The sequence below is a fragment of the Tauraco erythrolophus genome, chromosome 12 (genome assembly GCF_009769465.1).
Source record: "Tauraco erythrolophus isolate bTauEry1 chromosome 12, bTauEry1.pri, whole genome shotgun sequence".
NCBI classification, from domain to species: domain Eukaryota; kingdom Metazoa; phylum Chordata; class Aves; order Musophagiformes; family Musophagidae; genus Tauraco; species Tauraco erythrolophus.
The window spans coordinates 17,499,460-17,527,165 of record NC_141476.1 but is presented as its reverse complement, the minus strand read 5'-3'; the positions used below and the strand labels follow the sequence as shown (position 1 = coordinate 17,527,165).

At 38.7% G+C, this 27,706-nt stretch overlaps 1 protein-coding gene across 1 annotated transcript; it reads right to left on the bottom strand.

Annotated features, from left to right (window-relative positions):
* Positions 1 to 3,942: 3,942 nt before the first annotated feature.
* LOC104381314 (inter-alpha-trypsin inhibitor heavy chain H3) lies at positions 3,943 to 26,683 on the bottom strand. The gene is made up of 21 exons (XM_086618775.1): positions 26,594 to 26,683; positions 22,391 to 22,414; positions 21,050 to 21,216; positions 19,904 to 20,008; positions 19,317 to 19,479; positions 18,278 to 18,388; positions 17,500 to 17,625; positions 16,839 to 16,955; positions 15,904 to 16,072; positions 15,549 to 15,674; positions 15,082 to 15,263; positions 13,916 to 14,101; positions 12,858 to 12,997; positions 12,294 to 12,458; positions 10,492 to 10,504; positions 8,709 to 8,730; positions 7,955 to 8,068; positions 7,160 to 7,364; positions 5,921 to 6,093; positions 4,173 to 4,284; positions 3,943 to 4,072 (listed from the first exon to the last, which is right to left on the bottom strand). Exons 1-21 carry the CDS (start codon positions 26,681 to 26,683, stop codon positions 3,943 to 3,945), a joined length of 2,640 nt encoding a protein of 879 aa, XP_086474901.1.
* Between the last annotated feature and the right edge of the window lie 1,023 nt (positions 26,684 to 27,706).

Sequence of the window (27,706 nt, the reverse complement as noted above, 5' to 3'; positions counted from 1 at the left end):
ATGTGTCATGCAAACAGTAACAGATTTCTAAAATACAGACTCTACCCGGTTACAAATGACAATGTTTGTGAACTACGTGTTTTGTACGAAGAGGATGAAGTTTAATGCACTGTTAGTTTATCATTTCTCTTTATCTTGAGAGGAAAAAGCAGCCTTGTGGTATTAGGGTTCTTCGGGGATTGTTCTGTAGCAATGTTCAAAGCTGATGAAATTAGCAATAGGACCACGAGCGAGGATGGCAACCCACGCTGGCTGCAGTCCCGGTCATTGTTGAAAAGTTTCTGAGGCTCTGCTTTAAAAATATATGAAAATGTCTGAAAATGTCTGAAAAACAGACATTGACGTGTTGCAAAATGGGCCTCGGACTTGTTGCAAAAGGCAGCATTTCAACCCTGAAATTTTGCGGCTTTTTTTGGCACCTTCCATACAACGTTTTGCAAACATTGGAGGATGTTTTACAAATAACGAGGAATTCAAAACATGTGGTGCAGGGAGGTAATGTTTCAGAGGAATCGTACACACAGAAGCTTCTGCCCGTGGAATGCAATGTGTAGTTTTAGTCTTCAGTTTTTTTCATAAATTTTAATTCCAAAATGGTTTTGTGTTTTAGAATTTCAGTCCCTGTGTATCTTTGAACACATAAATATGCCGGCATTGTAGAAGGTTTAACAAAAGTTGCTTTCTATCCTGCCAATAATATGTAACTGGAAAAACCTTATTATTTTAAAGCAATGTACTAAAAGAGAAGCAATTTCTTGCCAAAGTCAGTAAGATAAAGCAAACTGTGTAATTAGAAGCCTGTTTTTTGAAAGAGCTGTGTGGACGTGATGCCAAGATACGTTTGCGTGAATTGCTTGTACTTTCAAGATGCGGATTTGGCTGGACAAATTACACGACAGACAATATGGAGTTTGGAATCTGGAAACACCAGATTGCTTGATCACCACATCATAAACAGCCTTACCAATTTGAAAAGTAGGAGATTATTTCCATTCTAAATGAACTTGGGTTTTGAATCGCATGCTGTTGATGCTAGGTTTTATCAGCGGACTTACCGCAAGGTAAAAATTCCCTGCTTTCAGTTACAGAGTGCCTACACATGGCCTCCTCCACCTGCCTGTCACCTGCAGGGACAGCAAATGGCACTGGAATAGGGAGCAGTGAGGCATGGCTGGAGGGCATCTTTCACCCGTCCCCTCTGCTTTACTGAGACTCAGGTGTGTGGAGACAGTTCTTGAGAGCTGCTCTTCTAACCCAACCACTGAACCGTCCAGTGCTGGAGGTTCCCCAAACGCCCCACACAGCCTGTTGCCCTTTTAATGCAATTCTCCCTTCCTGCAAAGAAGCAGATCCTGCTCACCTTGATGGATGGGAGGAAAACCAGATGTCAGCCTTCCTCACAGCAACTTTTTACATTGTTGGGTTTTTCCCCCGCTTCCTACGACTCCTCTGCAAAGCTGTTCCTCTCCTCCGGCTGCACCCAATTTGTCTGCGTTGAGGTGCTGTGCCCAGACTTCCACAGGGACTGCACCCGCGGCCGCCCCGGCTGATGGAGCCTCTCGGGTCTTACAAGAGGCGCTCGCCAGCTGCACCCACAGGGATCTCTGTCTTTCCTGTGGCAGCCCGATGTCGCTGGTGTGCCTGGCTCCTGTGACTCCCAAATCCTTTCTGTAGTGCTTCTTCCTCTCTGCATGTGTGCTTTCCATTCCAGAATTATGTTCCATTTCACTCTCTTTCACTTGAATTGTGTCTTAATTTGTTGTTTAGTCACCCTCCTCCTGCCCTTTCCAAGAACCGAGGTGAGTTCTGACGGGTTTCTGATTTCCTACGCTCCAATTCCCTTGCTCAAGAAGCTGAAGGCAGACACAATAATGGATATTTTGCATTCTACAATTTCTAATTCCAATGCAGAACGCACAGTATGTCTCTCACTCTTCTCTGTTAACCAGCATTTTAACAGGTGGTGGTAGAGTAAAATTTTTATCTAACTGTAAGCATCTGCCTGCTGCTTCTCTCTCCCCTTTTTATTACCTTCAGCTACATTTGCAGTTGACTCCTAGGTTGCAGGAATCTTGGAAGAACTACATACGAAAAAGGGGATTTTTCTGTCTCTGCCAGTGCAAGTGAGAGTTTCTCAGGCTGCCACAGAAGCCACATGAAGGCAGACTACAGCCTCTGAGGCCAACTTCTGGCTGACGATTCAGTCACAGCCAACGAGACTCCTGCCACCTCCACAGATTTGCCTCATCCCCCCAAATTAAACATCCCTCTGGCTGAGGCTGCGCCCAATATTGCCTTGTGCCTAAGCTTTGCAGCCAGGTAGATCAAGATCTGCTGTCCACTGCTGTGGATTTTTGTTTTAATGGAGCAAATAGGGGACCAGCCTGGATGGGCAGTCCCACAGCTCCTATCTCCAGATCCAAAATGGATCATTGCTTTATTTTATTTAATTCCATCTAATTCATTGTCTTAGAATAAAAATTCAGAACCATATGACCTTAACCTTACTAGTTTCAATCTTCTGGTCTTCTCTCACTCTTTCTTGTTTCTTTCCCTGCCTTCTTCATTTTTCAGTAATTTATTACCCCCTGTAGAAACTGATGTTTTCTTTCATCGTTTTTGCCTGAATCGAGCAGGCAGAGCTATCTAGCCACTGTGACACCCACGCCCACTCCCCACAAGAATTTTTTTTTTTTTCTTCTACAAAACATGCTTTTAGTAAAGGATTTTGTTCCTGGAGAAGGCCTACCTCTCCCATGAAATTAACAGTAAGTATATTTTTCCTCTATTTTTTCCCTCTCTGATTTTTCTTTTGCATGTCTGTTCACCTCTACATTTGTTTTTTCAATTTAACCCATCACATCTCATGTCATCTCTGTTTTTCCCACTACACTCCTCTTTCCTTGTGTGTGTGCATTCCAGTTTCCCACATGCTGACTTTCTCTCCTTGTCGTGTAACAGTAGGGAAATTTTCTACTCTGCCATGTGAGACCACAGTTGCCTTGCTACGACTGATTTGATTAAAAGAAAATAAGTAATTTGAAGTAAATAAGAAATCTGCCTTTTTTTTTTTTTTCTTTAGAACTAATAGTTTACGATTTCTTCCAGTACAAAATGAGTATATAAATAAATGGGACACTTCTTGTCCTGAAGTATGTAGATAAATTCTGTTATGTGAACAGAGGGAGGCATTTTACTGGAAGACAGTAATGGCATTTCAGTAAAGGGTCTTACACCAAAAGACAGCTACTATTACTTACACCTGAGTGCTGCTTGGAACTGTGGTATTTCATTAATTTGTAAAGATCTGGGCATTCAAAATTTAGGTTCAAATTAAAATAGGAAAATACAGAAGTTCTGGATGCTAACAGTCACCTCGAGTGATGGCACTGCACCAGTGCTCAGCACTACGCAGTCAAGTGGTCAGATGGTTTTAAGTACTACTGAATGATCCTGAAATACGTGCTGGTCTGCCAGCTGCCCTCTTGTGAGGAATTTCAAAATGCATCTGGCATCCTGGGCTCTGTGAAACAGGAATTAAAACATTGGTAGCTGTTGGAATAACAGAACAAGGCATTAAGTACTGATGCTTTTATTTAAATCACTCCTGACACTCAGTTATTGATTTAAAATTGGACAGAATGTTTCTGTTATGTTTTACAAAGTAACATTTTAAGTCAGAATTTTAAAACTAGTACATTAATTCAGTAAAAAAGAGGGATATTTCAGGGGATGAGTGATGTCTGTGCACACGAGTAAAATAGCTGCTTAGCACTTAAGATTCAATCAAACATGCAGTAAAATTCTCTGTGAGAATCTGTCATATCTTGGCCTTGCCAAACACGGCAAGCTTATCTATTTTTAATAGTTAAACATTGAAAAATATGATTCTTTCAGACAAATACTCTGGATACCCATGGATCTGGAGGAAGCTGTAGTTGTTTAAAACAGACTAGGAACAATATAGTCCATATGAACACCATCTATCAGCCCAGCTCCATTGTTATGAACAAACCAGCAAGGAACATCAACGCCCTGCTTAGGATCTCTTCTGTAATCCTTCTGCCAGCCCCTGAAAGGGAAAATGCAGTCATGGGAGTATCGAAGCAGAAACTGCACTTTGACAAGGTAATATGCCCCAAGTCTTTGCTAAGGACTTAATTCTTTCTTACCTTGTTACTGTCAGTTCATTGTTTTTAACAATCATTGTGGCATCTGGTTTCTTGGGATCAGACCCAGGATGAATTTCAAGTATGGTGAAATCAATGGGGTGGAAAAACTGTCCTAAAAATAGAAGACAAAACTACCACTTTGGGCATGTTGCACATACTAAACCAGAAACAAACCAAAGAGAAACCTCAGAATTTCTACATTCCTGTGCTGTTTCCCGTGTCTCCTCAGGGTTTTCAATGGACGAGCAAACATCGAGTTTGGTGTAAGGTTGAACATATGCCTATGGTAGTATTTTCTTTTTATAAACTAGAATTCTATGCGTATCATCTGGATACAAGTTGTAAATTCCGAATGCACAGTGAAATTAGCCTTTTCTAGATATCTTTCAAGGTATCCTCAATTTATGTCTTGTCTGTTCAGTTGTATTCATTACATTCTCTCCAAGTCTTTAGCTATTTTTAATTAAATAATACACATGTTGATCTCTGAAATTATTGGATATGATTATGCTCAGAACAAGGCTGACATCTAAGAAATTTTCTCACTCCTGACAGGATTTGCTTTCACACACTTTTGCCCTGTCGGAGGTGGTGCAGGATGCTGCTGGTGCTTTCAGTGCTATAATAAGCACCGATTTAGTTTACTTCGTGAGGTATACAGGCAAAGTCAAAGATGATGAAAATAGTGACGAGACGTGTAAGTCAGTGAACTGTAACATGGCATTCCCACATGCCACGTGGGCTTTTGCAATTTTCTTGCTACTTGCAATTCGTACCATAGCAGAGTAACTTCTGTGTGAGGTCTTTTTGCCTAAGGAGACTGTAGCAGAAAAGCATAAATAACATTTCATCCTTATTCTGCCCTTTTTCTGTTTTCTTACAGCATTTCCCACGACGCACAGACCTAACACATACTACCACCCATACCTTGGCTCACCCTCCTCAGGCCTCACAGCGCATACCGAGACCGAGACGAGTAAGTTCGCAGCAGTTCATTATTTTCCACAGTGAGTAAACTTATTGACCCAAAATGAATGTTTGCTGCTTTTATCTGATTTTGGAAGTAAAAATTGGAAGGCAAGGGAAAACAGCTTCTATCTGTGTATTTTCCAATAGAGAATGCACACCACCAAACCCACTACACTGGCAGAAAACAGGAGGATTCAATGGGGTCATCATTTTCATTCGTGAATTACCAACTTCACCTTCTACTAGAATAAAGAATGTTAGCTGACATGAGGAAAATCTTGGACAATATAACACATTCTGTGATTTTAGTATGTGCTAGTAAATCAAGATATACCTTAACAACTTCTTTCTTACAAGGATGCACTAATTGAGGTTTGGCAAATTTTGACTGAGCAAACACATATATTTTCTCAGAGTGCTTGTACTTAGGACAAAGGCGATAAGATGAAAGGAGAGATCAAACCATCCAAGAGGCTGGAGTAACAGTGTAGTAAGAAAAAAAGTAAAATCTCTGGACAAGATTTAGCAAGACTAAGAGGTTTAAAGATGCCAGTGAGAACAACGGATGCTAGTGATTTCAGCAGCAGCAGAGGAAATTTAAGGAAAGACAATGCATAAAGATTGAGCCCAGAATATTTTGTCAGAAATCTTAATGTGGCAAATCAACGTCACCTCAGTGACTCGCTCTCAGTTCAGAAAGGCTAAGTACAAGATTGTGTCTACAAGCGATGCAGCCTCATAAGGAAAGACAAGCATGAAAACACCCAATGAAGTCATACCTAATAATCCATGGGTCTGTTCTGACAGTTTGTCACTGTCCAATGTATACAGTCCTAGGAAATCTTGGTGGAGAGGATGCTTCTTCCATACTTGGTGCAAAACAATAACAAATGAGGCACCGCTGCCCATTTTGAGCACTAGATTTTTTTTCCTATTAATTATCAAAGTTAAACTGAGGAAAAAAGAAAAACTTGCCTTAGGACATTGTGCTTCCCAGAGTTCAGAGCAATGAGAATATACTTGAGAAGAAACAACACGTCCAACAAACAAACATGGCTTTATAAATTGCTCAGTGTTTTTAAAATAGAGGTTTTGCTGCCTAGTTTGGTCCATGTGAATCTCTACGTGTTCACAGACAGTCCAACACTCATACTAAATTATACTGTAAAAAGCTACCTAGCCTTTAAACCTTTCAGCAAGATTTTTGACCAAAACTCGTCCTTTAACGGCACATTTTATCACAGATAGATTAGTGATATGTAGATATAGCACCTCAAGCTCAGTAATAAAAACACTATTTATAAAACCATCACTTCCTTGCCTGGATGCTACCTGACACCTTTTCCTTTCATTTTTCAGAAAAGACAATTCCTGAACTGTCTAGGTTAGTCCTAAGATAAAGATTGCGTTAGAAATATTCTCAATGTGGCTGTCGTATTAAAAAAAATATGCTGTATGAATAACAATTTTGCTCCGGTGCTCTTTCTGTTGCAGTGCCATGCTTTGAGAAGGCAGTAACTTTGTTTCAGGTACAAAATGAAAATGTAAATGAGGAGAAGGACATGCTGCCCATTCCTTTTCTAAACTTTCTTTTGCATAAAAATATACCTGCTGACAGGGCAAAATGTACCTATTCTATAAATATCACCATTTCTATTTCTTAAAATGGAGATTGTTTACAGCACATTATTATGTCTTTGTTTGAAAGATTACACACTATGTCTAAAGTTACCTTTTAAGAATTTACAAGACACTGTTGCATTAAGCACAATACCAAATCTAGCTTTACCTTGGTCATAGTAATAGCAAATCAGGAAAAATTCTGCACTTAATTCAATCAAAGGAATTTATGAATAACCATTCAGCAGTTACATACAGTAGAGAGCAGAATCCAAAAAGACTTGAATGAGTTTCTTTTGTATATTCAGACAACAAATCTTAAAAGTGTATTCTTGATCAGCACTTTAAAAAGTGGAAAAAGTACTACACGAGCCTGATATTCTTTCTGTAAGCCTTACCCTTCTTGTTGCAAGGTGACTGAATCGAGCCAAGAGAAACCTGTTTTTTCATTGCCATTCTGAAGTGTGATCTTCTCAGGAGTTACTGTCAGTTTTAAATCCAGGTGCTTATTTGCAATGCCAAGTTTTCCAAAATATGTGTTTTGGATCTTTGCATCACTATTTGGTCTCTTATCACCAATGAGTTCTCCATTGACTGTAATGCCTAATATAAAAAGGAAACATCAAGTGGTGTTTCACAGATGGGACTTGATCAACTGATGTCAAGGACTGTCACAGAAATTTAACAACAGCTCAAGGAAACGAATACAAGTTGAAAAATAGATCAGAATTACTTGTACATATTTGTGCCAAAGTAGAAGGAAGCTCTGGGGGGCTGTTCTGCAGATTTCCACCAAGACAACAATCACTTTATTGCGTAAAGTTGAATATTTCCTAGAGCATAAAGAGTCTGTGATGGGCACAAATACCCTGTGTGCCATTGGTCTCTCTTTGCCAGGTATCCCATGAAATGGCAAGGTAAGGATTATTTTATTGCTTGTACTGCTACTCACTGAGACAAATCATGTCTCTCAACTCTTACAGTGGTTTTCAAACAAAGTTTAAAAGTTCATTTTGCTCTAAGAAGTGAAAACATTGTCATGGTAATGGTACGCTATCACAGCTACAGTAACTCCTAATAACTTTGCTGGGAAAAAAGCTTACGCAGTATAAAAGAGAGAAATAGTGTTTAAACATAAAACATTTTATGATAAGTATCCTAATTTACTGTATTTTAAAAAACTAAAAACTCACCTGTAACTGGGTCATTTATTAAATTTAACACAGCACCAGGTTTTTCATTGATATTGAAACAAATGGCATCTTCTTTTTGTGGCACTGATATAATGAAGTGTGGATCTCCATCAACTGTAAAAGCAAATCACTGGTATTCGTACAGTGATACACAGGTTCAAAGCTCCGCAAGAATGTTTAACGCTGCGGCAATGGAACTGCTGATGCTGGGCACCAGCAGGAACTGGTCCCTGCACAAGCTGTATGCCTGGCTTAGTCCAGCCCATCCTCCAAAGCAGTGGTGGGGTCCCAGGGAAGTTGCTACCATCTCCCCAAAGTGAACTACATCTTTCTTTGCCTCCTCTTTCCCAGGTGCATGGCATATATCCTGTGTCTCTTGACCGCTGCAAAATTTGGCACATGGATTGTAGGTTCAGTATGGCCACCTCTAAGGGCTTATCTCTGAGGGCCATGGAAGTACTACTGAGGGCAGGAAGTTCACTTTAACAGCAAACGGGCAGTTACCAACACAAAGCCTAGCAATGGGAAGGAAGACTAAGAAAATGACCATATATAATCTCAGTGACTTGATCTTTAAAAAAAACATTTAGAGATGTTTAAAGTAAATTAAAATACTAGCCCCATGGAAATAAAAAATGGCTACTTTTATGGAAGGGAATCAGCTAAAAGACTTATAAGAGTTGTGCAATCTAGTCTTAAATAATAGTCTCTCTTGTTCTCCTTCTAAGCAGACAGTACTCAAACTACTCACCGCTAGTATACCATGTGGGTTGTGGCTTATGTAGGTATAATAGTTGTGGAGCTGCAGAGAGTAAAGGAAAATGTTACAAAAACTCACATCAAACTAGAACATTTACACACCATCTGCACAGTACATGTAAGATGTCAGGAAGTTAACACGCTAGGTAAATTGTTAATGTCATCCTGATTTTTTTAAAGCATATAGCCCATGGAATGACAGTTTGTGCCCCTTGTGAATCAAGCAAAGCTTGAGACAGATTTCACTTGTAGTCTGAATTGCTTTGAGGGTTTCCACAAGGCCCAAGTGCTGTATCTGTAGGACATAGATGTCTCAGACTGAAGGATTAAGCTGTCTATCAGTGAGTAAATGCAACATCATCCATTGAAAACTTCTGAGGTTTTGACATTTGGGTTTTTTTCCCCAGAATGAATTTAAGTCTTTTCAATGAAGACTTGAGAAAACTAGACAGAGAGAGAGAGAGATTGAGAGACTGAGACTAATCTGTAGAGGAAAAACCTAAATTTAAGTGTCTCATTACCAGGACTGCCCAACCAGCACCCTGAAGGGTCAGTTGCTATCCTTCTCTCTTGAATAAAACAGTTTCTTCTTGTGTAAGTAACCGAACGTATTAATTTAGCCAGAGACACTAACATCATAGTCCCTTGCTTTATATAATCCCAAAGGAAATGCAAATTCAAGTCCATCCTCCGTATCTGGGAAACAGCTTTCAGGAAAATAGGGTGGTTTGATGAACTGGCATTTACTCCTTAAAAGCTATTTAGCTGGAAGTTTTTCACCTGGTATTGTTCAACCTCTAAGTGTGTTTTTAGCAGTGAGTAGCATTTCAGCAGCGAGCAGAATTTGGTAGTATTTGTTAAAATACAGTTGTAAACCCAGAAAAGGCAGTTCCTATCTCTCTGGTAATTCCAGTTGTCTGAATCATTTTCTTTTGACAGATGCTGCTTCATTCAGAAACTTACAACTAATGACTTACCTGATGCACCAGCTGTGACAGCCTCTGCTGTGAATGGAACAAAATGTTATTTTAGAGGCTAGAAAGAATAAAAACTAATCTCTCCCACTTCCTTCCACCAAAACCAACTCCAAAATCTTGTAATTATGTATAAATTTTTTAGTATTTAAAGAAAAACTTAGTCAAAACAGTTTATTTAGTACAGCAACAAAGCAAATGTCATGCACTGGCAGAACGCATGCCCTACTTTTCAGCAAAAATGTTACTTCTCCAAAGGTATGTGCTTTGCTCTGTAAGGGGCTGGAACAACGTATCTTCTCAGAGTCCTCTGTGCCATCTTGTTCTAAACTGTACTACAGGGAAGTCAGTAAGACTTACCCACTTGCTTCCACGTTTTTCTAGTCTTTTTTCCTTTTTCCTTTTTCTGAAGCTATGGAGGGGGGTCTGAGGACAGGGCTTTGTGCCGAAGAAGTAGCAATCACAGCATCAGTGAAGACATCTCTGTACAAGAGACTCTGCTACACACAGGTATCTGGGAGTCAACACTGCTAGCCCTGGAAGGCAACTTATTTGTACTGGGCGTGAATTTTGTGATGGTGGGATGCCGCAATTATCAGAGACCAGAGGAACCACACTGAAAATGGTATTTACAAACTTTTCCATCTGAAAACTTTTTAATCTATTTTTCTTTGTTTGTTCACCAAGAATTTTATGAAAATATTGTGTCCTAGATAAAGTGAGTGATGCAGGAAATCCATTTCTAACAGTTACAAATATTAAGTAGATTTAATAAGAAATGTACATACCTTCAGCTGTTACCACGGGCAGGTAAGAAGTAAAAGGGAGAAAAAGAGAAATTTACGGTTTCAGTTGTATGATTAAACAGAAAAGATTCTGACACTGTTAAAACATATTCTAAGAAAAAAAAAAATCAAAAACTGTTTGACAATTCAACCAGGTATCTTCAGTATTTTACAATTCCTTGCCTTCTCAATGATACATTGCAATATTTGTAGATCATCAGAAACATACTGAAAGTAAAAAGCTGTTATGTGAGGCAGCAAAACTGCATTTCATTATGCATATGACAAGAGCACCATTAGTAATTGCTTTATTGTTATGCCATTTCCACATTGCAAAATGGTCCTCACTGGTTTTACACTTTTGAGGTTTTCAAGGCATTTGCATAATTCTACTAATACTGACTGGATGATTCAATAATCCAATTTGTGACTCTAGGGTGTGTAAAAATTATTTTCTTTTCTTATACAGCAGCAGTGTTTTGAGTATTTTCTCCTATTACTGCTCTTTACTTCCTATACACAAAGATTTACTTGGAAAGAGGTTCAGAAAAGGGCCTCTGTACTACAAGTAGCAGTAGTACTACCGCCTGGAAAAGCAAAGCAAAGAGGTGAAGATCACTGCGTGGATGCCACTTCTGTCAGATGTTTGAGTAAGTTTTTCCATCTTATGGAGTCCAACTGTAAACTTTAAAGTCATTATGCTGTATAATGACTTGAATGTTAATTTAAACATCAAGTGTCTTTATGGCAGCATCCCACTATGATAGTTACAAAAAATAATGCAAAAATTTTATCAGCAGAATGCCTGAGGAATTATTCAGAATTGATGGGCACTTAGCAATTAATTGGTTTCAGGATTTATTCCAGTTGAAAGAAAAGCCCACTAACCTGCAGTAAGCATCTCTGTTATGCTCAAATGCCTTAAGTTACCATGCCAAATTCAGGAGATGAGGAAGTTTTTCATCTAGAAGCCAGCAGAGAGCCCACACAGAGCCTGGGAGGAACTTTTAGGGGCACTAAACAAAAGACTGGGGAAAAAATAATGGGTGCTAATAGAGGAGACTGAAAAGCCTCACAAGAGGTTTGTCAGACCTGTTGAATGAGGGAGAGATGAGGACAACACATATTAGTGAGGGCAGGGTGGCTTTGGGGGCACGGAGCAGATAGCATCAGCCTTACTTTGCTCAAGAGGAATAGAGTCATTTTATTTTACACAGACTAAGCAGAGAGGCTGAGCTGTATGAAAGCCCAGTATTTTACTGAGCGAGGAGTTATTAATTAGCCAAAGAATCAGAGCAGACGAGAACGAATTGTGCACTTTCAATACAATTGCTTCTCTTTTTGCAAATATGTGGATACTGTGTTTTACAGATATAATCTCCATCTTTTTACAACCTGATATATCCTGCACGAGGAAGATCTCATGCAAATTTTCCCCACTCATGTAGAAAGTTGTTACTACATCTACCTCTAAGCTGAAGTATGTAGAAAAATAAAGGAGAAAGTGATGTGAACTAAACTGAATATAGCTGGACTAATAGACTAGAAATGCTTCTTGGCTTTCATTTTTTTGATGTAATATTTTATATATTTAGCTTTAAACATACTTATTTTGAACTTATAGTATATGATTTAGTAACGAAGGATAGTTAAATGGAAATGAGCTTCACAATTAAAATTAATTTTGCATAAACCATACACATGTAAAGCTTGGAAAGCAGATTTTTCAGACACATGTTTAAAACTGTGCCCGCACAAAAGCCTTTTTTTAGGGGAACATCAAAATAACCTTTGGCTTCTCAAATATAGAAAATTGTGAATGTCTCTATACCTTCAATGGGTTTATCGGCAATCCCATCTTGATTGTTGTGGTCTTCTGGCTTTGTTACCACCATGGATGTCAGGGGTGTTACAAACTTGTACTTTAATGAGAGATCCAGGGCTTCGGCTGTAAGATTCTCCTTTTCCTCTCCTGTAGCTGCAATGCTGAATACAGGTAGAGACTCCTAGCATCAATCATCGGTACATTACTCACTGAACCCTGGATTAAATACTTTTCTTTAAAGTGAAGTCATTTCTTTGCAGCTAATTTCTCAATAAGGAATATTTGTTACAGTCTAAGAGCGCTTTTGATTCCACTGGCTATCCAAGGAAAAGGCAAAACTGTGCTTCATATTTGCAATAATTTAAAATTGTTTAATTTGTAACCTGAAACAAGAATACTAAGGTTGAGGAGGAAAATAGGTTGGGAGATTATCCTTACTGTTTTTTATGCTTTCCCATTGGCACCTCAGTGTGACCTGAATTTCAGCTTCACTTCCTAGAAGTTGCACCAGTCAGATGGTTTAAGGGGTTCATGGAAGATGTCATTCTAGATATAATTACCGTTTTTCCAGGAGTTGTTCAACAGTGAGATAAGCCCAGAGCCTTTCAATGTAATCTCCAAATATATATTCTTGTTCTTGGAAAGCTTTAGCTGTTTGCTCAGCATCTTGTTGTGTAGTATATGACAAGGCGTCATTAGCCTGTTAGGAATAAGATAAACTTCTCTGTATCATAACTAGCCAGGGACTTCCAGAACCTCCCAAAATCAAGACCTTCACATCTGAAAATCTTAGTAAACTGAAAAACAGTCTGGCCCTACACAGCACATGCCCAGGACATTGTCAGTGGTGTATCAGGATGTTTGTTCCATTGCTTCTGTGAAGGTTAGTAGTGTATGCTATAGGACATAATGCAGTTTCCAAATCCATGTGGCATTTTTGTTCATTAGAATTTGGCTACTCAGGATTTAAAGAACTTTGATTATGATGCCAATTTCATATAGGAACATGTTCAAGCAGATATGCTGGCTAAATCACCAATAATACATTATTTGTATCTGAAATATACCTAATTTCATATAATATCTTTAATGCACCACAGTGCATGGGGCATATATGGAGTTCACAGTATTTATGATAACATCATCTGTAATACGTTTTTGCTGTGTTTCTTGAATATTAGAGGCAAATATTTTTACAGAGTCCAGATCTGGAGAGGTATTTAGATCACTTGATTCATATTAGAAGTAGAATTCTACTTTAAGAGGAAGACATTTCAAATATTCAGTATCTGTGAACACTGAACATTTGACTCCTGAAAGAACCAGGTAGGGTATTTAGAGACTAAAGTAGCAAAAAAAAAAAAAAAATCTATTAGTAAAGCTAATGCAGTCATACTACACAAAGTTGTTCCAGACTGACCTTAGTATACCTGACTGAATTAGGCAAGTAACTTGCAGTTTTAAAAGCAATGACTTTGGCACATTTAGTTTCTCGCATACGCAGTAACACATCCTGTCACTGACGTAAAGAAATACCAGTAAATATTTTAAGTATTGCCAGCTTTGCACGTTCAGACATTGTGTGTACTTTTTGTAAGTCAAAGAAATCCATACTTACACCTTCACCTCTTACATCTACAGTCAAACTGTTTTGGTTGTTGTCTATAAAGCGCCCAGCCACCACAATCTCAGATCCATCATAGAAATGCTTAAACCTGTTTTTAGTTAGGTCTGATATTTCATTTTCTGGGTAGTTTAACTCCACATCTGTGAGCATGGGATTCGACACCTCATCATAAAACCCCTACAAGATTAAAAAAAAAAAAAAAAAAAAAATGGAAAAATTTAACTATCATTATATCTTTAATTCATAGGTAGGTCTGTACCTATGAAACATCGTGCTATTTCAGTAATGAAAATTAAAAGTGTATTTTAGAAGAACTATTTAAATATTCAGTCAAATCTCAGAGTACAAGGCCTAAAAATCCACAAATAATGGAAATGAGAAAGGATATACTAACTCTTCAGTTTTACTAAAAGAGAGGAAAATATTTCAGAACAACATGTTGCGGATGACGAGTTCCATCACTGTTATTCAAGAGGGATCCTAAGCTTCCCTTCACTTGACAGAAATAAGTTTCCAGATCTATTCTCTGCAGAGACTGAAATGACAACATAAGCCAAAGGAGACTAGGTATTTGATTTTGGCAGAGCTTGCAGCAAAATCCAGTATGTGAACTCTTTGGTGAATTTTTCAAATGGCTGCTATTGGAATGTGAGAAGCAAAAAAAAGTCAACTCTGTACTGTCTATACCTGTTCTCATGCCTTATATGACTATAAAATGCTTCAGAAGTATGGTAAGATACACCTGCTTGCAGTAAGTCCTAAAGACAGAATATCTAGAGCCTTTATGCTCTGTCATCCCTCTCCTCCCTTGACATGATATTAACTGCATGATCTGTGAGGTACAGGAGATATGATGATTGCAGCAACTTTGCTGCACGCCAAAGTGTCCTTCAGAACTCTGACTTCTGTCACCCTATGCTAAGTTTTGAACCCTCTTCCATAGCCCACAGTATCTTCATTTTACTGTCCTTCCACTTTCGGGTTATATAAGGGAAGAGGAAAATTAAATGCAACTAATATTCCGATTACAGCAGACTCTTGAATATCTCAGTACCAGATTACACTGGGATTTTGATTACTTCAAACTAAGAAAGTCTTTATAGTTATCTGAATAGTTATCTGTATCGCTCATCTGATTTCGGTGGTGATTACTGTACCTGAAGCTGTAAAGCTGCATCAGAGTCAGGATAAATCCGACGGGCCACTCCTTTATTTTCCAGCGCCATCTTCTCCAAGAAGCTGTAGTCAACACCATAGCCAAAACCAAGATTGTATAAAGGATATTTTCCATCAATGGCTTTTTTCACATGTGCCTGAATGTCCTGAGTATTTGATATGCCTGCACATCAAACAAGAAAAAGTTTGAGTTTTCCTCATAAAAAAATAAAATTATCACTCAATGAAATATGGCCAGTCATGTTTGGATTTCTTAGGAGAAAGAAATTAGGAGAAAGAAATGAAAAAGATTTTCATTATCAAAAACTTGTTTTAGCAGTATGATGCTGGTATAGTAGCATTTAAATCATGAAAGCATCCAAAAGTCAAAGATGGAGGCCAATTTTAACTGAGAATTTTTTTGTTAGTTAATTCACTCTCTTTATTATTCCATCCAATAAAAACTTACCTACGTTTGGTTGGCCATCTGTTAACATGATAATTATAGAAGCACTTCTCTTGGACACAAGGTTTCCCTCATGAGCAGCGTTCAGCATATCAATTCCCCTCATTATACCACCATGTAAATTTGTCACTGCAAGGTACACATAGAAATTTGGTTTCAGCACAGACAGTCAAAATATAGGTCTATATTTCACTGGACGCTGATGAGATGTCATGTTCTGAGCAAATTTCAACTTTAGGAGTGTCTCATCAGTAATTAAAAAATAATAAAAAAAAAAAGCTCTAGCATTGTATTCACAGATTGAATTGATAAATCAACTTACACAGCGACCTATCGGCATGTCCAGTAAAGTACTTACTGCCTCTAGTGTCAATGCCCCGAACAAACTTCCTTGCTTCATCCAAATTCTCAGGAGTGGCCTTGATTAATGTTTCTTTCCAGGTGTGTACTTCACTACCAAACAGTATGAAATTGAAGAAGTCATCTTCCTTAATGTCATCTAAGATTTTTAGAAGTGCTTCTCTCGTCTGTAAGACAAAGAGATTTAAATATATGGTTCAACATTTAACAAAATAGGTGCTTACAGATGTTACATGATTAATCTCTCAGCATTTGGGCATTTTTAACTCTGGCACAGTACGTCATGCAAAAATTCTGAGCTTGTTCTGTCCTTGCCAGTCCCTGTGTCTATTTCAGAGAAACTCTAGTGAAGTCAGCCAGTTACAATTACATCTGGTAAACCTTTGTAGCAGAGAGGAAAATCAGGTCTCATGTCATGGATCATTGCTCACACTGAGGTAAGCTGGCATGACAAACTGAAAGTGATGGGAAATGGGTAGCTACAGGTTGGTGGAGATGCTCATACGCAAGCAAGCGTCGATATTTTGATGCAGCACCAAAATCTGAAAATTCTGAGCCTTATCTTAGAATGAGGAGTTCCAGCTATGAAAAGAGCTGCCGCTTCCCAGAGACAAAATGAACAACATAGACAATGCATACAATACTGTACGTATGTTTTAATTTTGGAACTGTCCAGTACATGTGACAGCTCTTTGGAAATGTTGATATTGAGAGTTTTGAACTAATAACATTTATAAGTAAGTAAATATAGCCCAAATGTATAGAATTTTGTTCTACAGTAATGCTTCAAACTAGTAATTATGGTATTGAGCATGAGAGAGGTCACAGCACTTGGTACAGCTTAAGCAGCACGTATGCACTATAAGCCACCACGTCCCTTCCATCACAACAGAGGCTCTTCCATTAGGACTTTATAGTAATGTAATAACTTACCTGTTCTATTTCTCTTCCAGACATTGAGCCACTAATATCTATTACAAAAATGATATTCTTGGGCAACTTTGGAAGATTTGATGGTGCAAAGAAGTGTACAAAGTAGCCATTGACAATCTGAAAAATAAAATATTTTAAAAATATATTTTTTTCTATATTATAAAGATAAAATGGATAGAGAAGAAATTACTTTCACCTAGTGTCTAGCCCCTGAGTGGACTAATAGGCTTTAATGGCCCTGACCAGTCTGACCTCTGTCCATGGGACCAGGAGCTTCATTTAAGCACAAGCCTGGGCCTTTAGTCCCTGCCTGAGCTACACTGTAGTAATACCGGTCTCCACCTGTGTCACAGCCCTACCTGTTCCTGTCCATGGACTTCACTGAGCTGGATCCCACCCTGCAGACCGACTTTCCACCTTGACCTTGGGCTGCCTTATCACCACAAACTTGCCTGATGACCCCGGACTGCCATCTCTGGGTGTGCCTTGGTCAGGTACTGTGGGGAGTGGGCTCTTGCCTGGTGAAGCCCCTGTGCTGTCAGCTGTGTTGTCACACTCAGCTCCTAGTCCTTTAGGGAACAGCTGGCCCTCGCTGCTCCCTGACCTTTACTATGCAAGCTAAACTGTTCAACAGTTCAAAATTTCCAGCTGTCAGATTTACCTGCAAATTATCTGGAGTTGTTCTTTTCACATCATATCTTACAGTAAAATCCCCATCCAAGACAGACTGGGGGCAATTTGCACAGGATCGCTGCTGATCAAGAGTTGGCTTGAAAGAGATATGCCCCTGAAAAGAAAAGCTTTCATGAGAACTGAATCTTAATAGCTGACAATCTTCTACAGAACACGAAGTCTGCATTTTTATAAAGCTTGTATATTCACATTCAGAGACATGAGAACAACCTGTTTTATCAGGTTAGGTATTAGTTTGGATCCATACCTATTTATATATTTATTGATGGGTAACTGATATGCGAAGGCTGCTATCTAGAGCTTTCTTCTTCTTCATGTTTACTTCCCCTTCTTCCTTGGTTCAGCCCTCCACCCTGAAGGACACCTTTGAAGAAGCTGTTGGGCGGTCTATGTCTTAGGAATTCTGCCACCTCCATACATGAGAAAACTGTCACTGACTCAGTTCTTCTGTAAGAAATAGTCCTATTGGTATTCAGGTTTCCAACTACTGCTGTGGGCCAAGGCCTACGAGTTTGGGTACAGCACCATGCTAACAGCTACGTGGCTTCTGGACTGTACGGAGATGGCCTTCAACTTGCTAGCTTGGAATTCAGAGCTCATTTGCACAGAGAAGCCTTTACTGTATTTTCCTCTTTTTTTTTTAATCTCGGTTCCATTGCTAGCCACTACAGCACTTTTGCACAGACATCATTATTTCAGGATTACAACCGTAATAAATAAATTACGGAATGCAGTAGTCATTGTACCTTTTTCTCTGAAAAAGTTTTTTTAATGATATTTTGTAGATCGTTGGTGATGAATGTTCCTTCCGCTTCCAGCTCAGTGATGCCCTGGGGCTCAAAGATATTTACTTCAATCTGAAATATTAATTGAAAATTCGTTGTCATTCATGACCCCACAATATATTAGCTTAGCCATTTACAAAGAGGATCAGCAGGCAACTACAGATGTGAAAGAGAGATTTTTGTAAAAGTAAAAGAAATTTTGTAATTCTTAATGGCAGTCCAAATCCACACTTGTGTGGACACACCATCAGCCAAACTGGCCTTTTTATACATAGAAGTTAAAAACAAAGCTAGAAACAAGTACACCTTAATAGAAACATAACCTGTTTGAAAGCTAGATACTGGAATTTTGTAAAATGTCAATAAATACTCAAGTCCTTCAAAAATATAACTGAGTCATTTCCAGTCAGTCGTGTCCAACTTTGACCTATATTTCAGTATGCTTTCTATCATATCATAGTGTGTTTAAAATAATGCTGCATAAACTCTTATAGATGCTGAGTTTTGTAATGATTTTTACACAGCATTTTCTGGGCATACACAGAAAATTTTGCCTTAGAGCTGGGTTTTGGCAAGGCAGATAGGAGTGAGCAAAGACAAGTTCTGGCACACAAAGGCTGCAGTATTCTAGAATGTGATATATGTATCATTGTAATTTAAGACGATCTCATTTCATGGTGGTGTGAGGAAGGTGTAGTTTATGCTATAAAGGCATTTATAAAACCTATTAGTCTTCTGTTTTACCCCAAGGCATCATAATGGCTTTTTTTGGCTTTCCATATATCACTTCTTTTAGAGGCTTAGTAGCTGAGCCAATTTGTCAGGCTTACAAATAAAAACCTGCACTAAAGAGTACTGGTCTACCCACGTGATTCATTAGAAATATTATTATGGGCACTCAGCTCACCTGTGAACCAATGGTACTCCACCTTCAACAGATGTACAGAATTTCATCATCTCCTAAACTATAGTATCCAATTTGATACAGTTTGCCATTTACCTCAAAATCTTTGACAAGCTGCTTTGGTTTTACTTTGATGAACATCTCATACTTTCCAAACTGTCGCTTCAGCAGTTCCTCATATGTGAGTTCAAAAGTGACTTTACTGGCTGCTTCAACGTTGACTGAGACAGAGAATTTTTCTGTTTTTCTTCCTGAAGCTCTGTATTTAAGTGGAGAAGAAAAAGAATATTTTTAACCTCTTCCACAGTATTTATTGTTTGGGTTGGTGGAGTATGATTTTCAAAAAGGAGTAAAACAAAAATGGGAATTTTGATTTGTTGCTAAAAATCATACTCAAACAATGTAGAATTTATTCAAGTTTCCCAGTGAGCTTAATCCCAGCAACAGGTCATACAAAGTCAGTAAAAGTGGCAGAAACCGTCTTTCCATAATTGCAGATACTGCTTGCGTAGTCAAAAGTTGTATTTCCTTTTTATAATTTACACTACAGTAACTCTAACTTAATGATTGTTCTTTGGTCCTGTAAAAACCAAACTTCAGAAATATGCCAGAAGAAGGTATTTCCAATCTCACAGTTTGCTTTAGGATGATGGTGTGGAAGCCACACAAGGCAGCATTCTTACTTGACAAGACCAGCAGTCTGTCCCTTTGAAACAGCCTTCTCGTATTGCTTTTTCGCAACTTCTTTTTCCTTTATAGTTCCGGGATAAGTGACACCATCAATTGTCCTGCAGATGAAAAAGTCCGAGTTTAGCTGAATGGTTTGCACCGATACGTGAAAAGTTACTACAGGTGATTCTCTGTTTATTGAGTGGTTTGCTGAACAGCACTTTCAGGAATCTGATATTGCCCAGATTTGGGCACGTTCACTGAAGCTACTCTTCTCAGCAAATTTAGCTGGAAGGAAGAGCTCTGTGCTCAGTATCTCAAGAGAACCTAAACCAAATTTTACTTTGAAAATTAATTAGGTCAAAACTGGGCTGACAGCAACACTGCTTACATCTGCCATATTCCTACACTTCAGCAGCTTGACAATCTCATCTCATCTAATAGCCAGACGACTTTCTGGATGAGACTCATCCATCCAAATGTATCTGTCTACAGCTGAATATTTCATCCTTAGACTCCTTACACCATTAAACAGGCATTTCTCACAGGGGATTCAGCCCGTCCTACAATAAAAGTTCTAGCATGCATTAAGAGTAGTTGTGTCCTAAAAGCTACTGTTTCTTTTCACTGAAAATAAAACAGGCATGGTGTGATTAGTGAGATGGACATGTTTAAACTGAATTAAACCTCATAATGGTGAGATCTACATATTATTGTGACTAAAGGCACAAAGGCAAAGGAATAATTCTCTCTACTTCCTGCCTTTCACTCAAATATGATTTTTAAATGAAGAGATAAATTAAGCTATAATGTCATCAGGGAAATTAAGTAATGGAACTCTTCTGGTTTGATAACATCAGAGTAAGTAAATGATTATTTCTGAAAAGGTGAATGGATGTCCAGAGAAGATCCCTCATTCCCTAAAGTCCATCATCATGAATAGAAATAACTGAAAATTAGTAATTTTTTCTTAGATGTACCAATGTTTGCCTTTCTCCGGGTATCTTGCATGTTAAGTTAATAGTACCAGACAATTACCCAGGAGGTACTTAGAAATCTATCAAATAGCAAAGCAAAAATGAACATTTGGGTTCAGTTTTGCCCAGATGCATTTGCACAGACTTTTAATCTTCTCTAACAATATCATAAAGATTACACACATGCTGAAGTTGGTAATGAAGGCTGTCTTAGGGAGTTCAACATCAAAGAAGACTTCTTTGTGCACGTTTCCACGATTGACAGCTCGACTGGTGATGACATTGTGGGCAAATCGAGAGGTTACTTTACTGTCTATCTTCATGTTATAGATTTCTATCCCATTGACAACCTGTAGATTGAAAAGTGAAAAAAAGAAAGAAAGAAAAAAAAAAGAAGAGCCAGCTGTTACACTGATGTCTCTGCTGATCAGCCATAATCACATCTTTAAAAAGAAATCATGGCAGGACATTCTATCACTCCAAACCCAAACAGGAAAGACTTAATCACAAGAACTGGAGCACAGCTGTGCTTCCTTGGATATCTATCGCACTGCCATCATGGTGCTATTCCACAAGTTATAACTACAGCCTCTTTAACAAAATACTACCACCATAGCAAAGATACTGCTAGTACAAGAATTGTTGTTTTTTTTTCCTCTGAGATTGTGACTTTTTTTTATGGTTAGTCAAAGAGCACAACAATTTACTGCTGCCTCACTGTATTAGTGACTGTAATTATCTTTTGAGTGGATAACTCCTAGAGCAGGGATATGAGTAGTCATCTTGTTTAAAAATAGCCCTGAACAACTCCAGATGGCTCCAAATTCCATTTTATGTTATTCTCAATTTCCTCACAACTGGAGCTCATTCTTCTTTAAACAATGAAATGGGTAGAGGAATATTTATTTTCTTTGAATGCTCAGGCATAAGGTTTCTGGAGACTACATGAAACCATAGGTAACAATACATATGACTCCTTAGGCAACTTCACAACAAAAAGGGCTGCTTCTTGCATGAAAACCAGAGAACCTTAGGGTTTTTATGGTGGGCCTGATCTCTGGCTGGTTGATTAAGAAGGTCTCCAAACAATCTAAGCATTTAAGTATTGCAGAAGTGCAGTCCAGGTGCCGAGCGGAATCAACCTCAGAGATGAGGTTTCTTGACTTCCTTAGCAGTAACTACAACATAAAATAAAAATAAAAGCAACATAGAATGAATGTCTGTTAGAGACAGAGAGGTGACTTCAAACAACTTTGCTATTTATTCAAATACAACGAGGTTAAAATAATTTGTTCATTCTCTTTCTTTATCCAGCAGTTTCCATCAGAGCTTGGAAAGGAACTGCCTCTTTAGTCCTACTGCCTGAAACAAGCAATCCTGGGCTACTACTCCCCCTGTCACGTGCACTCAGAAATATCTATTCTCTCAGACTAGTCTCACAGAAACATGTTGTGAACACAGTAAGAATACCCTTGTCGCTATAAATCTCTCTCAACAGCCCAGGAAAAATCAAGCCTTACTCACCAAGTCATTATCAGCATTTCGTTTCTGTAAAGAGAAAAACAGGGAAAAAAATTCATAACTAATGTGGGAAAGCTGCATTTAGAAATAAATCACTTAGCACCTATGTAGTTGTCTTCTGCTTCCAAGTCAAAAGAAGTTGTCCAGGAGAAGGAAGGCTTAAGAAAGGTCCTCATTAGTAAACTGAAGTAAATTTGAGGGAAGAGCAAGTAAGGCATCTGAGGCGGGTATAATTATTTTGCTTATAGCACTCCCAGCTTTGGTGAATCTTTTGGTTTTCATTTGATTTAGTGCATCTTAAATACTGTGGGTTTGAAAGACAAGTTAAACTTTGATTGATGCCGATTTTGTACTTTGCTTAAGTGACACAAGAAGAAGTTATCTTCTTTCAGCTGAAAAACAGTAATGGACCACCTGAGAGATGGGGGGAGAGTGAGAGGAAAAGAGGCTTGAGTGCTCAGTGCCATTGAGATTTAAATGTCACTGAGACTAAAAAACATACTAAAATCTGCTTAATATGGCTTCCTTGAGTATAGTTCGATCATGTGATGATATCCAAGTAAAAACAGAGTATTTTGTCCTCAGGGTTACATCTTTTTGTTGGAAATTCCTGGTCTGGGGTCCTGTGATACATGTTTTGTCTTTTCAAACTAATTCTCCTTTGGAAGAAAAAAGGGGTTTGTAGCAAAGCCTAAAAAAAACAAGTTTGCACTTTTTTTTTCCCAGTCACACACATCCAAACTATCTGCCATGCTCATCTTTACAGTCTTTCAGACTCACTCCTAATTTTTTCCTGTTTCACCCCAACAGCCTTTCGTTCTAACACAAATAGGTAAGATGGGAATTCAGCAGGCTTACAGAGAGGGGAATTGGTCACTAGGAAAGGCTGCATGAAGGAAAAAAAAAAAGCTGTTAGAACTTTTTTTTTGGCATATTTGGTCCCAGAGTAGGTGCAAATATCAGAAGCTCTACAAAAATACCACGTAGTCTCTTCTGAAAGAGAAAACGGGCTTCAAATGTGCTTACCGAGTCATGTTAAAACAAGAGCTTGTGCAACGATTCCCGTAAGCTCGGCTGCAAATACCTTATCTCTTTTGGCTCTGAGAGCCTCATGGATCATGTTTTGTGCAAGCATGTTTACCTGCTCCACCACACAGAGGAGGAAAGACACAATAACGTACCAAGTCAGATACACATCCCCGGTACATCTAAGGCTTTTGTTACTTTCACAGTTAGGAGTTTTACAGGTTGGAAACTGAGACGCAGAGGGTTATTTTTTATTTATTTTGAAGTTTTTTTCAAGGCACTATATTAGTTCTATGGTAATGCACGGTTTTGGATGACAGGCTTCTCAACTCCTCTAAGAATCTGGCCAAAAAATCTGTGTACATTTCTCTAGGTTCACCTTTCAAACTGTTATTGCCATACAGGTGATTTCTGCGTTTACATCTCTCCTGTTCCACAAACATACATGGGCTCTTTTAATGCCTGTGTCAAGTGTGCACCGGTTCAAATCTGTCCATTCCAAAACTGAAATTATATTTTCTACATCTATACTGTCATCCTGGCTAATCATTTCCCCTTACAAAACATGAACTGAGGTATGGACCCTGGCAGGTGAAAAGTTGGAAGTCATTGAAACGTCTGTTTGGAACAAGCTTTTCCTCCAAGTGGAGTTACTAAGCAGTTTAAGAATATAAAAAAATTACAAATATGTGTTCTTTAGTTACAAATTCTGCAACTCTGATTACTATCTCCTAAATTAAAAGATAATTTACCTGCACTTAATTTTTACAGAATTGCTGTTGTGCACATTCTTTATCAGAATTATAGTTTCTACAGTAGTATTGAAGGAGTTCTGTTCTAATTCTCTAAATATTTGGGGGGCTACTCTGCCATTCTCATTGAAAACAAAAACACAGAAAAATCTCTCAGTGAAAGGCATTAGTCACTTTGTACTTCGGCTGATCTTCAGTGGAGATACTCAAACCCAGCTGGACATTGTCCTGGGCTACCTGCTCTAGCTGACCCTGATTTCCACAGGGGAATGGAGTAGGTGACTCTGATTCTGTGACTTTTGTTTTCAGGCGTAATGATTCACTTGGATGTATCTAGAGACCTCACTAACACCAAGGTCATTTTAAGCTATGTGGGCAGAAAGTGATAGTGTCCCATTAAAAAATACTTCATGCAATTCTAGACCAAACTGAGATTTTAATATCCTCTTAATTACCTCATGTAACTACAGTTACTTAATAAAATGTTTCTATAGCATTTCCACATTTGCCAGTTGCATCAATTATTAGAATTTTTTTCAGCTGTATAACAGGAACAAATTCTGCTTTTGTTTAACACTGTTTTGCTGTGGCAACAGCAAATAACATAGGTGCAAAAAATCTATCTTGATTTTCTGAAGAGCAGAGGAAAAAAGAAATTTGAACTCCCAGGAAAGCAAAGAGGGAAAAGAGGGCTTCCCTTACAGTACTTGCTGAAAGAAGCCCAGATTTTACAGCTTGAGAAACTAAAATGCAGCATGACTAAAAGATTCAGCAAAGACTGTGCAGTTAACTTGAAGTGACCTGCGGAAATTCACAACACTGAACGAGGTATTTTCATATATCCCTCAGTACAACACAGGAAAAATAAGGCACGAAAATTATGTCCAAATCTGCAGCAACATTAAAGATTTCATCATCCCAAGTGATGCTAATTGCATATTACAGAGAAGAGACCATAATGCAGCTAAGCTAGGAAAGTTAAAACTTCCTTGTGAGCTACGTAGGAGTCTTGCTGCTGCCAAACTGAGGGCCATGAATGAAGGCTGTATCATTGCTATCTGTGCTTTGAATGCTTTGAATACGTAGTTCTACAGGTAGCTTTTAATCTAGAAAAAACTTTCCCACCCTTAGTAGCTGCATGCATAGGAACAAGGTGTGCAAGGGCACGTAAGGATCTTTGATTCAGATTTTTGTCCAATTTTCAGCATAATTGGGTCTGACAATTGTGTTTACCTGACTATGTTTAAAAGCAGCTTTGACAGCTAGAAGGTCATCAGCCAGACAGACTTCCAGCCATGCTTCATCACTCCTCACTGGCATACTACTTGCCCAAAGGAGCTAAGACAGGAATGGGGACTGAGACCTTCACACTACAGAGCAATTTCTTTCATTTCAATCAAATTACATTTGCATAAAGTATGTAACAAAACTGGGAGAACCAACTGACTTTTCTGTAGTGTTCTGCATATATGGATGGAGCATTGCACAGAGCTTTGGCCATTTTCCATTTAGAAAGGGTTTAGAATTGCAAGACCCACACAGAATAACAGGTAGAATGGTAATCAGGAGGAAAAAAATACATTATATCTGGTCTACATAATGATTAAATAATAAGAATCTGTAGCATCTCCAATTTGCAGTAATAAATCTCACGCAGATTTTTAAAAGTTAGATATGTTATTATCCTGATTTTCAAAGAAAAAGTCTTGGCAAAGACCATAACCTAATCAACACAAATTGACTGTAAATTGCTTTGTCCTGTTCTACCCACTAACCTACCATACTCCCTAAAGCGATTTGCCCTCTGTAACTTTTCATAGATGTAACTACAGAGAGAGAGGAAAACAATTTATTGAGGTGCGTAGTAGTGGCTGACAACGTAACTGAAGAAAATCAGATAAAACGTAAGGAAGCACTGTCTTACTCAGAGAAACCAGAATGGCCCCTTTGAGGGGCAGAGATATATTACATGCTAACATGAAAATCTTTTGAGAAAATTCCTACCGTGTCATTTGGGTGGTGGACGTATTTACCTGGCTGCCATGTCATATCTCTGTTTTCTGCTTCTCAGAGGCATCTTTTCACTGATATTTTACATTGCTTTAAAGGTGCTAAAGTCAGTTCACTGGCAGCACCAATTGGTTTACACATTTAAATATAAGACCACTAAAACATTTTACTGTTATGTGGTGATGACAGGGAAAATAGAGGAAAGTGATGCTTTTAAAATGAGAGATACAATTCAAAACTGAGGCTGATTAGAGGTAAACCAGTCAGTCCCGAGTCTGATCTTATGTTCACTGGTAACAGAGAACACAAAGCTCCTGGTGGCAGCACCATATGAACTCTATGATAAATGTTGATAAATGGCAGGAAGTTAATCTATGAACAATGGGAAGTTAATCTATGAATGTGGTTGATTACTTACCTTGATGTTTCTGACATGTGTTACCAGAAAGTCTGATGATGCAAAGGCAGGAATCAACAACAAAATACAAAGCAAAAGATGGGTTTCCATTTTGGAAGTAAGTAAGGTTCCAATCTGAGCGATATGCATAAATATATAGTGCTTTGTTTACTGAGTGTTAATAAATAATCCAGTGTGAAAAGTGGGATTAAACATTAGGCATTCGGGAAAAACCAAATACTGCATTTTGAATTTGCAGAATCTGCAGAATACTGTTACAAAATACTGCTACAGAATTTACAGAATATTTCTGCAATGTCCCTTCTCTGTAGTATCTCCAAACAGAAATTCAACAGCCACTTCTGTACAGGCAACCGAGACTGACCTCCGCTCCAGACTCACTTCTTTTCCAAAGAAAACCTCTCATATTTCTGATACCTTCTTAAGGCTGTCCCTGGCTCAAATTTATAGCAGTCGTATCAAAGCTTTCAGTCTCTCAAAAACCATTTACACTCTTCTTCAAAAACTACCTCCCATAATCCGGCCTATCGCTCAGGTACCTGATTTAGGTATCGTTATTTGACACATGTCCTGACTAGTCTACAAACTCCATATTACATGCTTTCCTATCCATCTTCATGGCTGAAATCCAGCTCCCAGGGTCTTGCCTAATCAATACCCCTTTAGCCTGCTGCTGCCAGGCCCGATTTTATTTATCTTGAGCGCGCTAATTCTTTCTTCCATCTTTACAACTGGCTTCATCTCCTCCATTATGTGAAACACAAACTTTGAGGGCTGGGAGTTAAACGCTCACTAATAATAAAATATTCAAGTTTACAGAATCCGGGGCATTTTCTGTTTTTCCCACAGCCAGCTTTCTGAGGTGCTCAGCCACGGGAAGTACCCAGGCAGACAGGTCCAGGAGCTCCTTCTAAACTGGCCTGAAGGTTTTAAACCGATACTCTGCCCCAGCCGAAGGTGACGGGATGGCTCTGTGGAGCAGCTGTGCTCTGCCAGGTGTCCCCAGCCGCCTCGTGCCCCCGGGCTCATGGCGGGGTGCTGCGGGGTGTCACCGTGTCCCTGTCCCCACCCTTCCCAGGGCTCAGCACACGACTCTGACGGAGCAGCATGCCA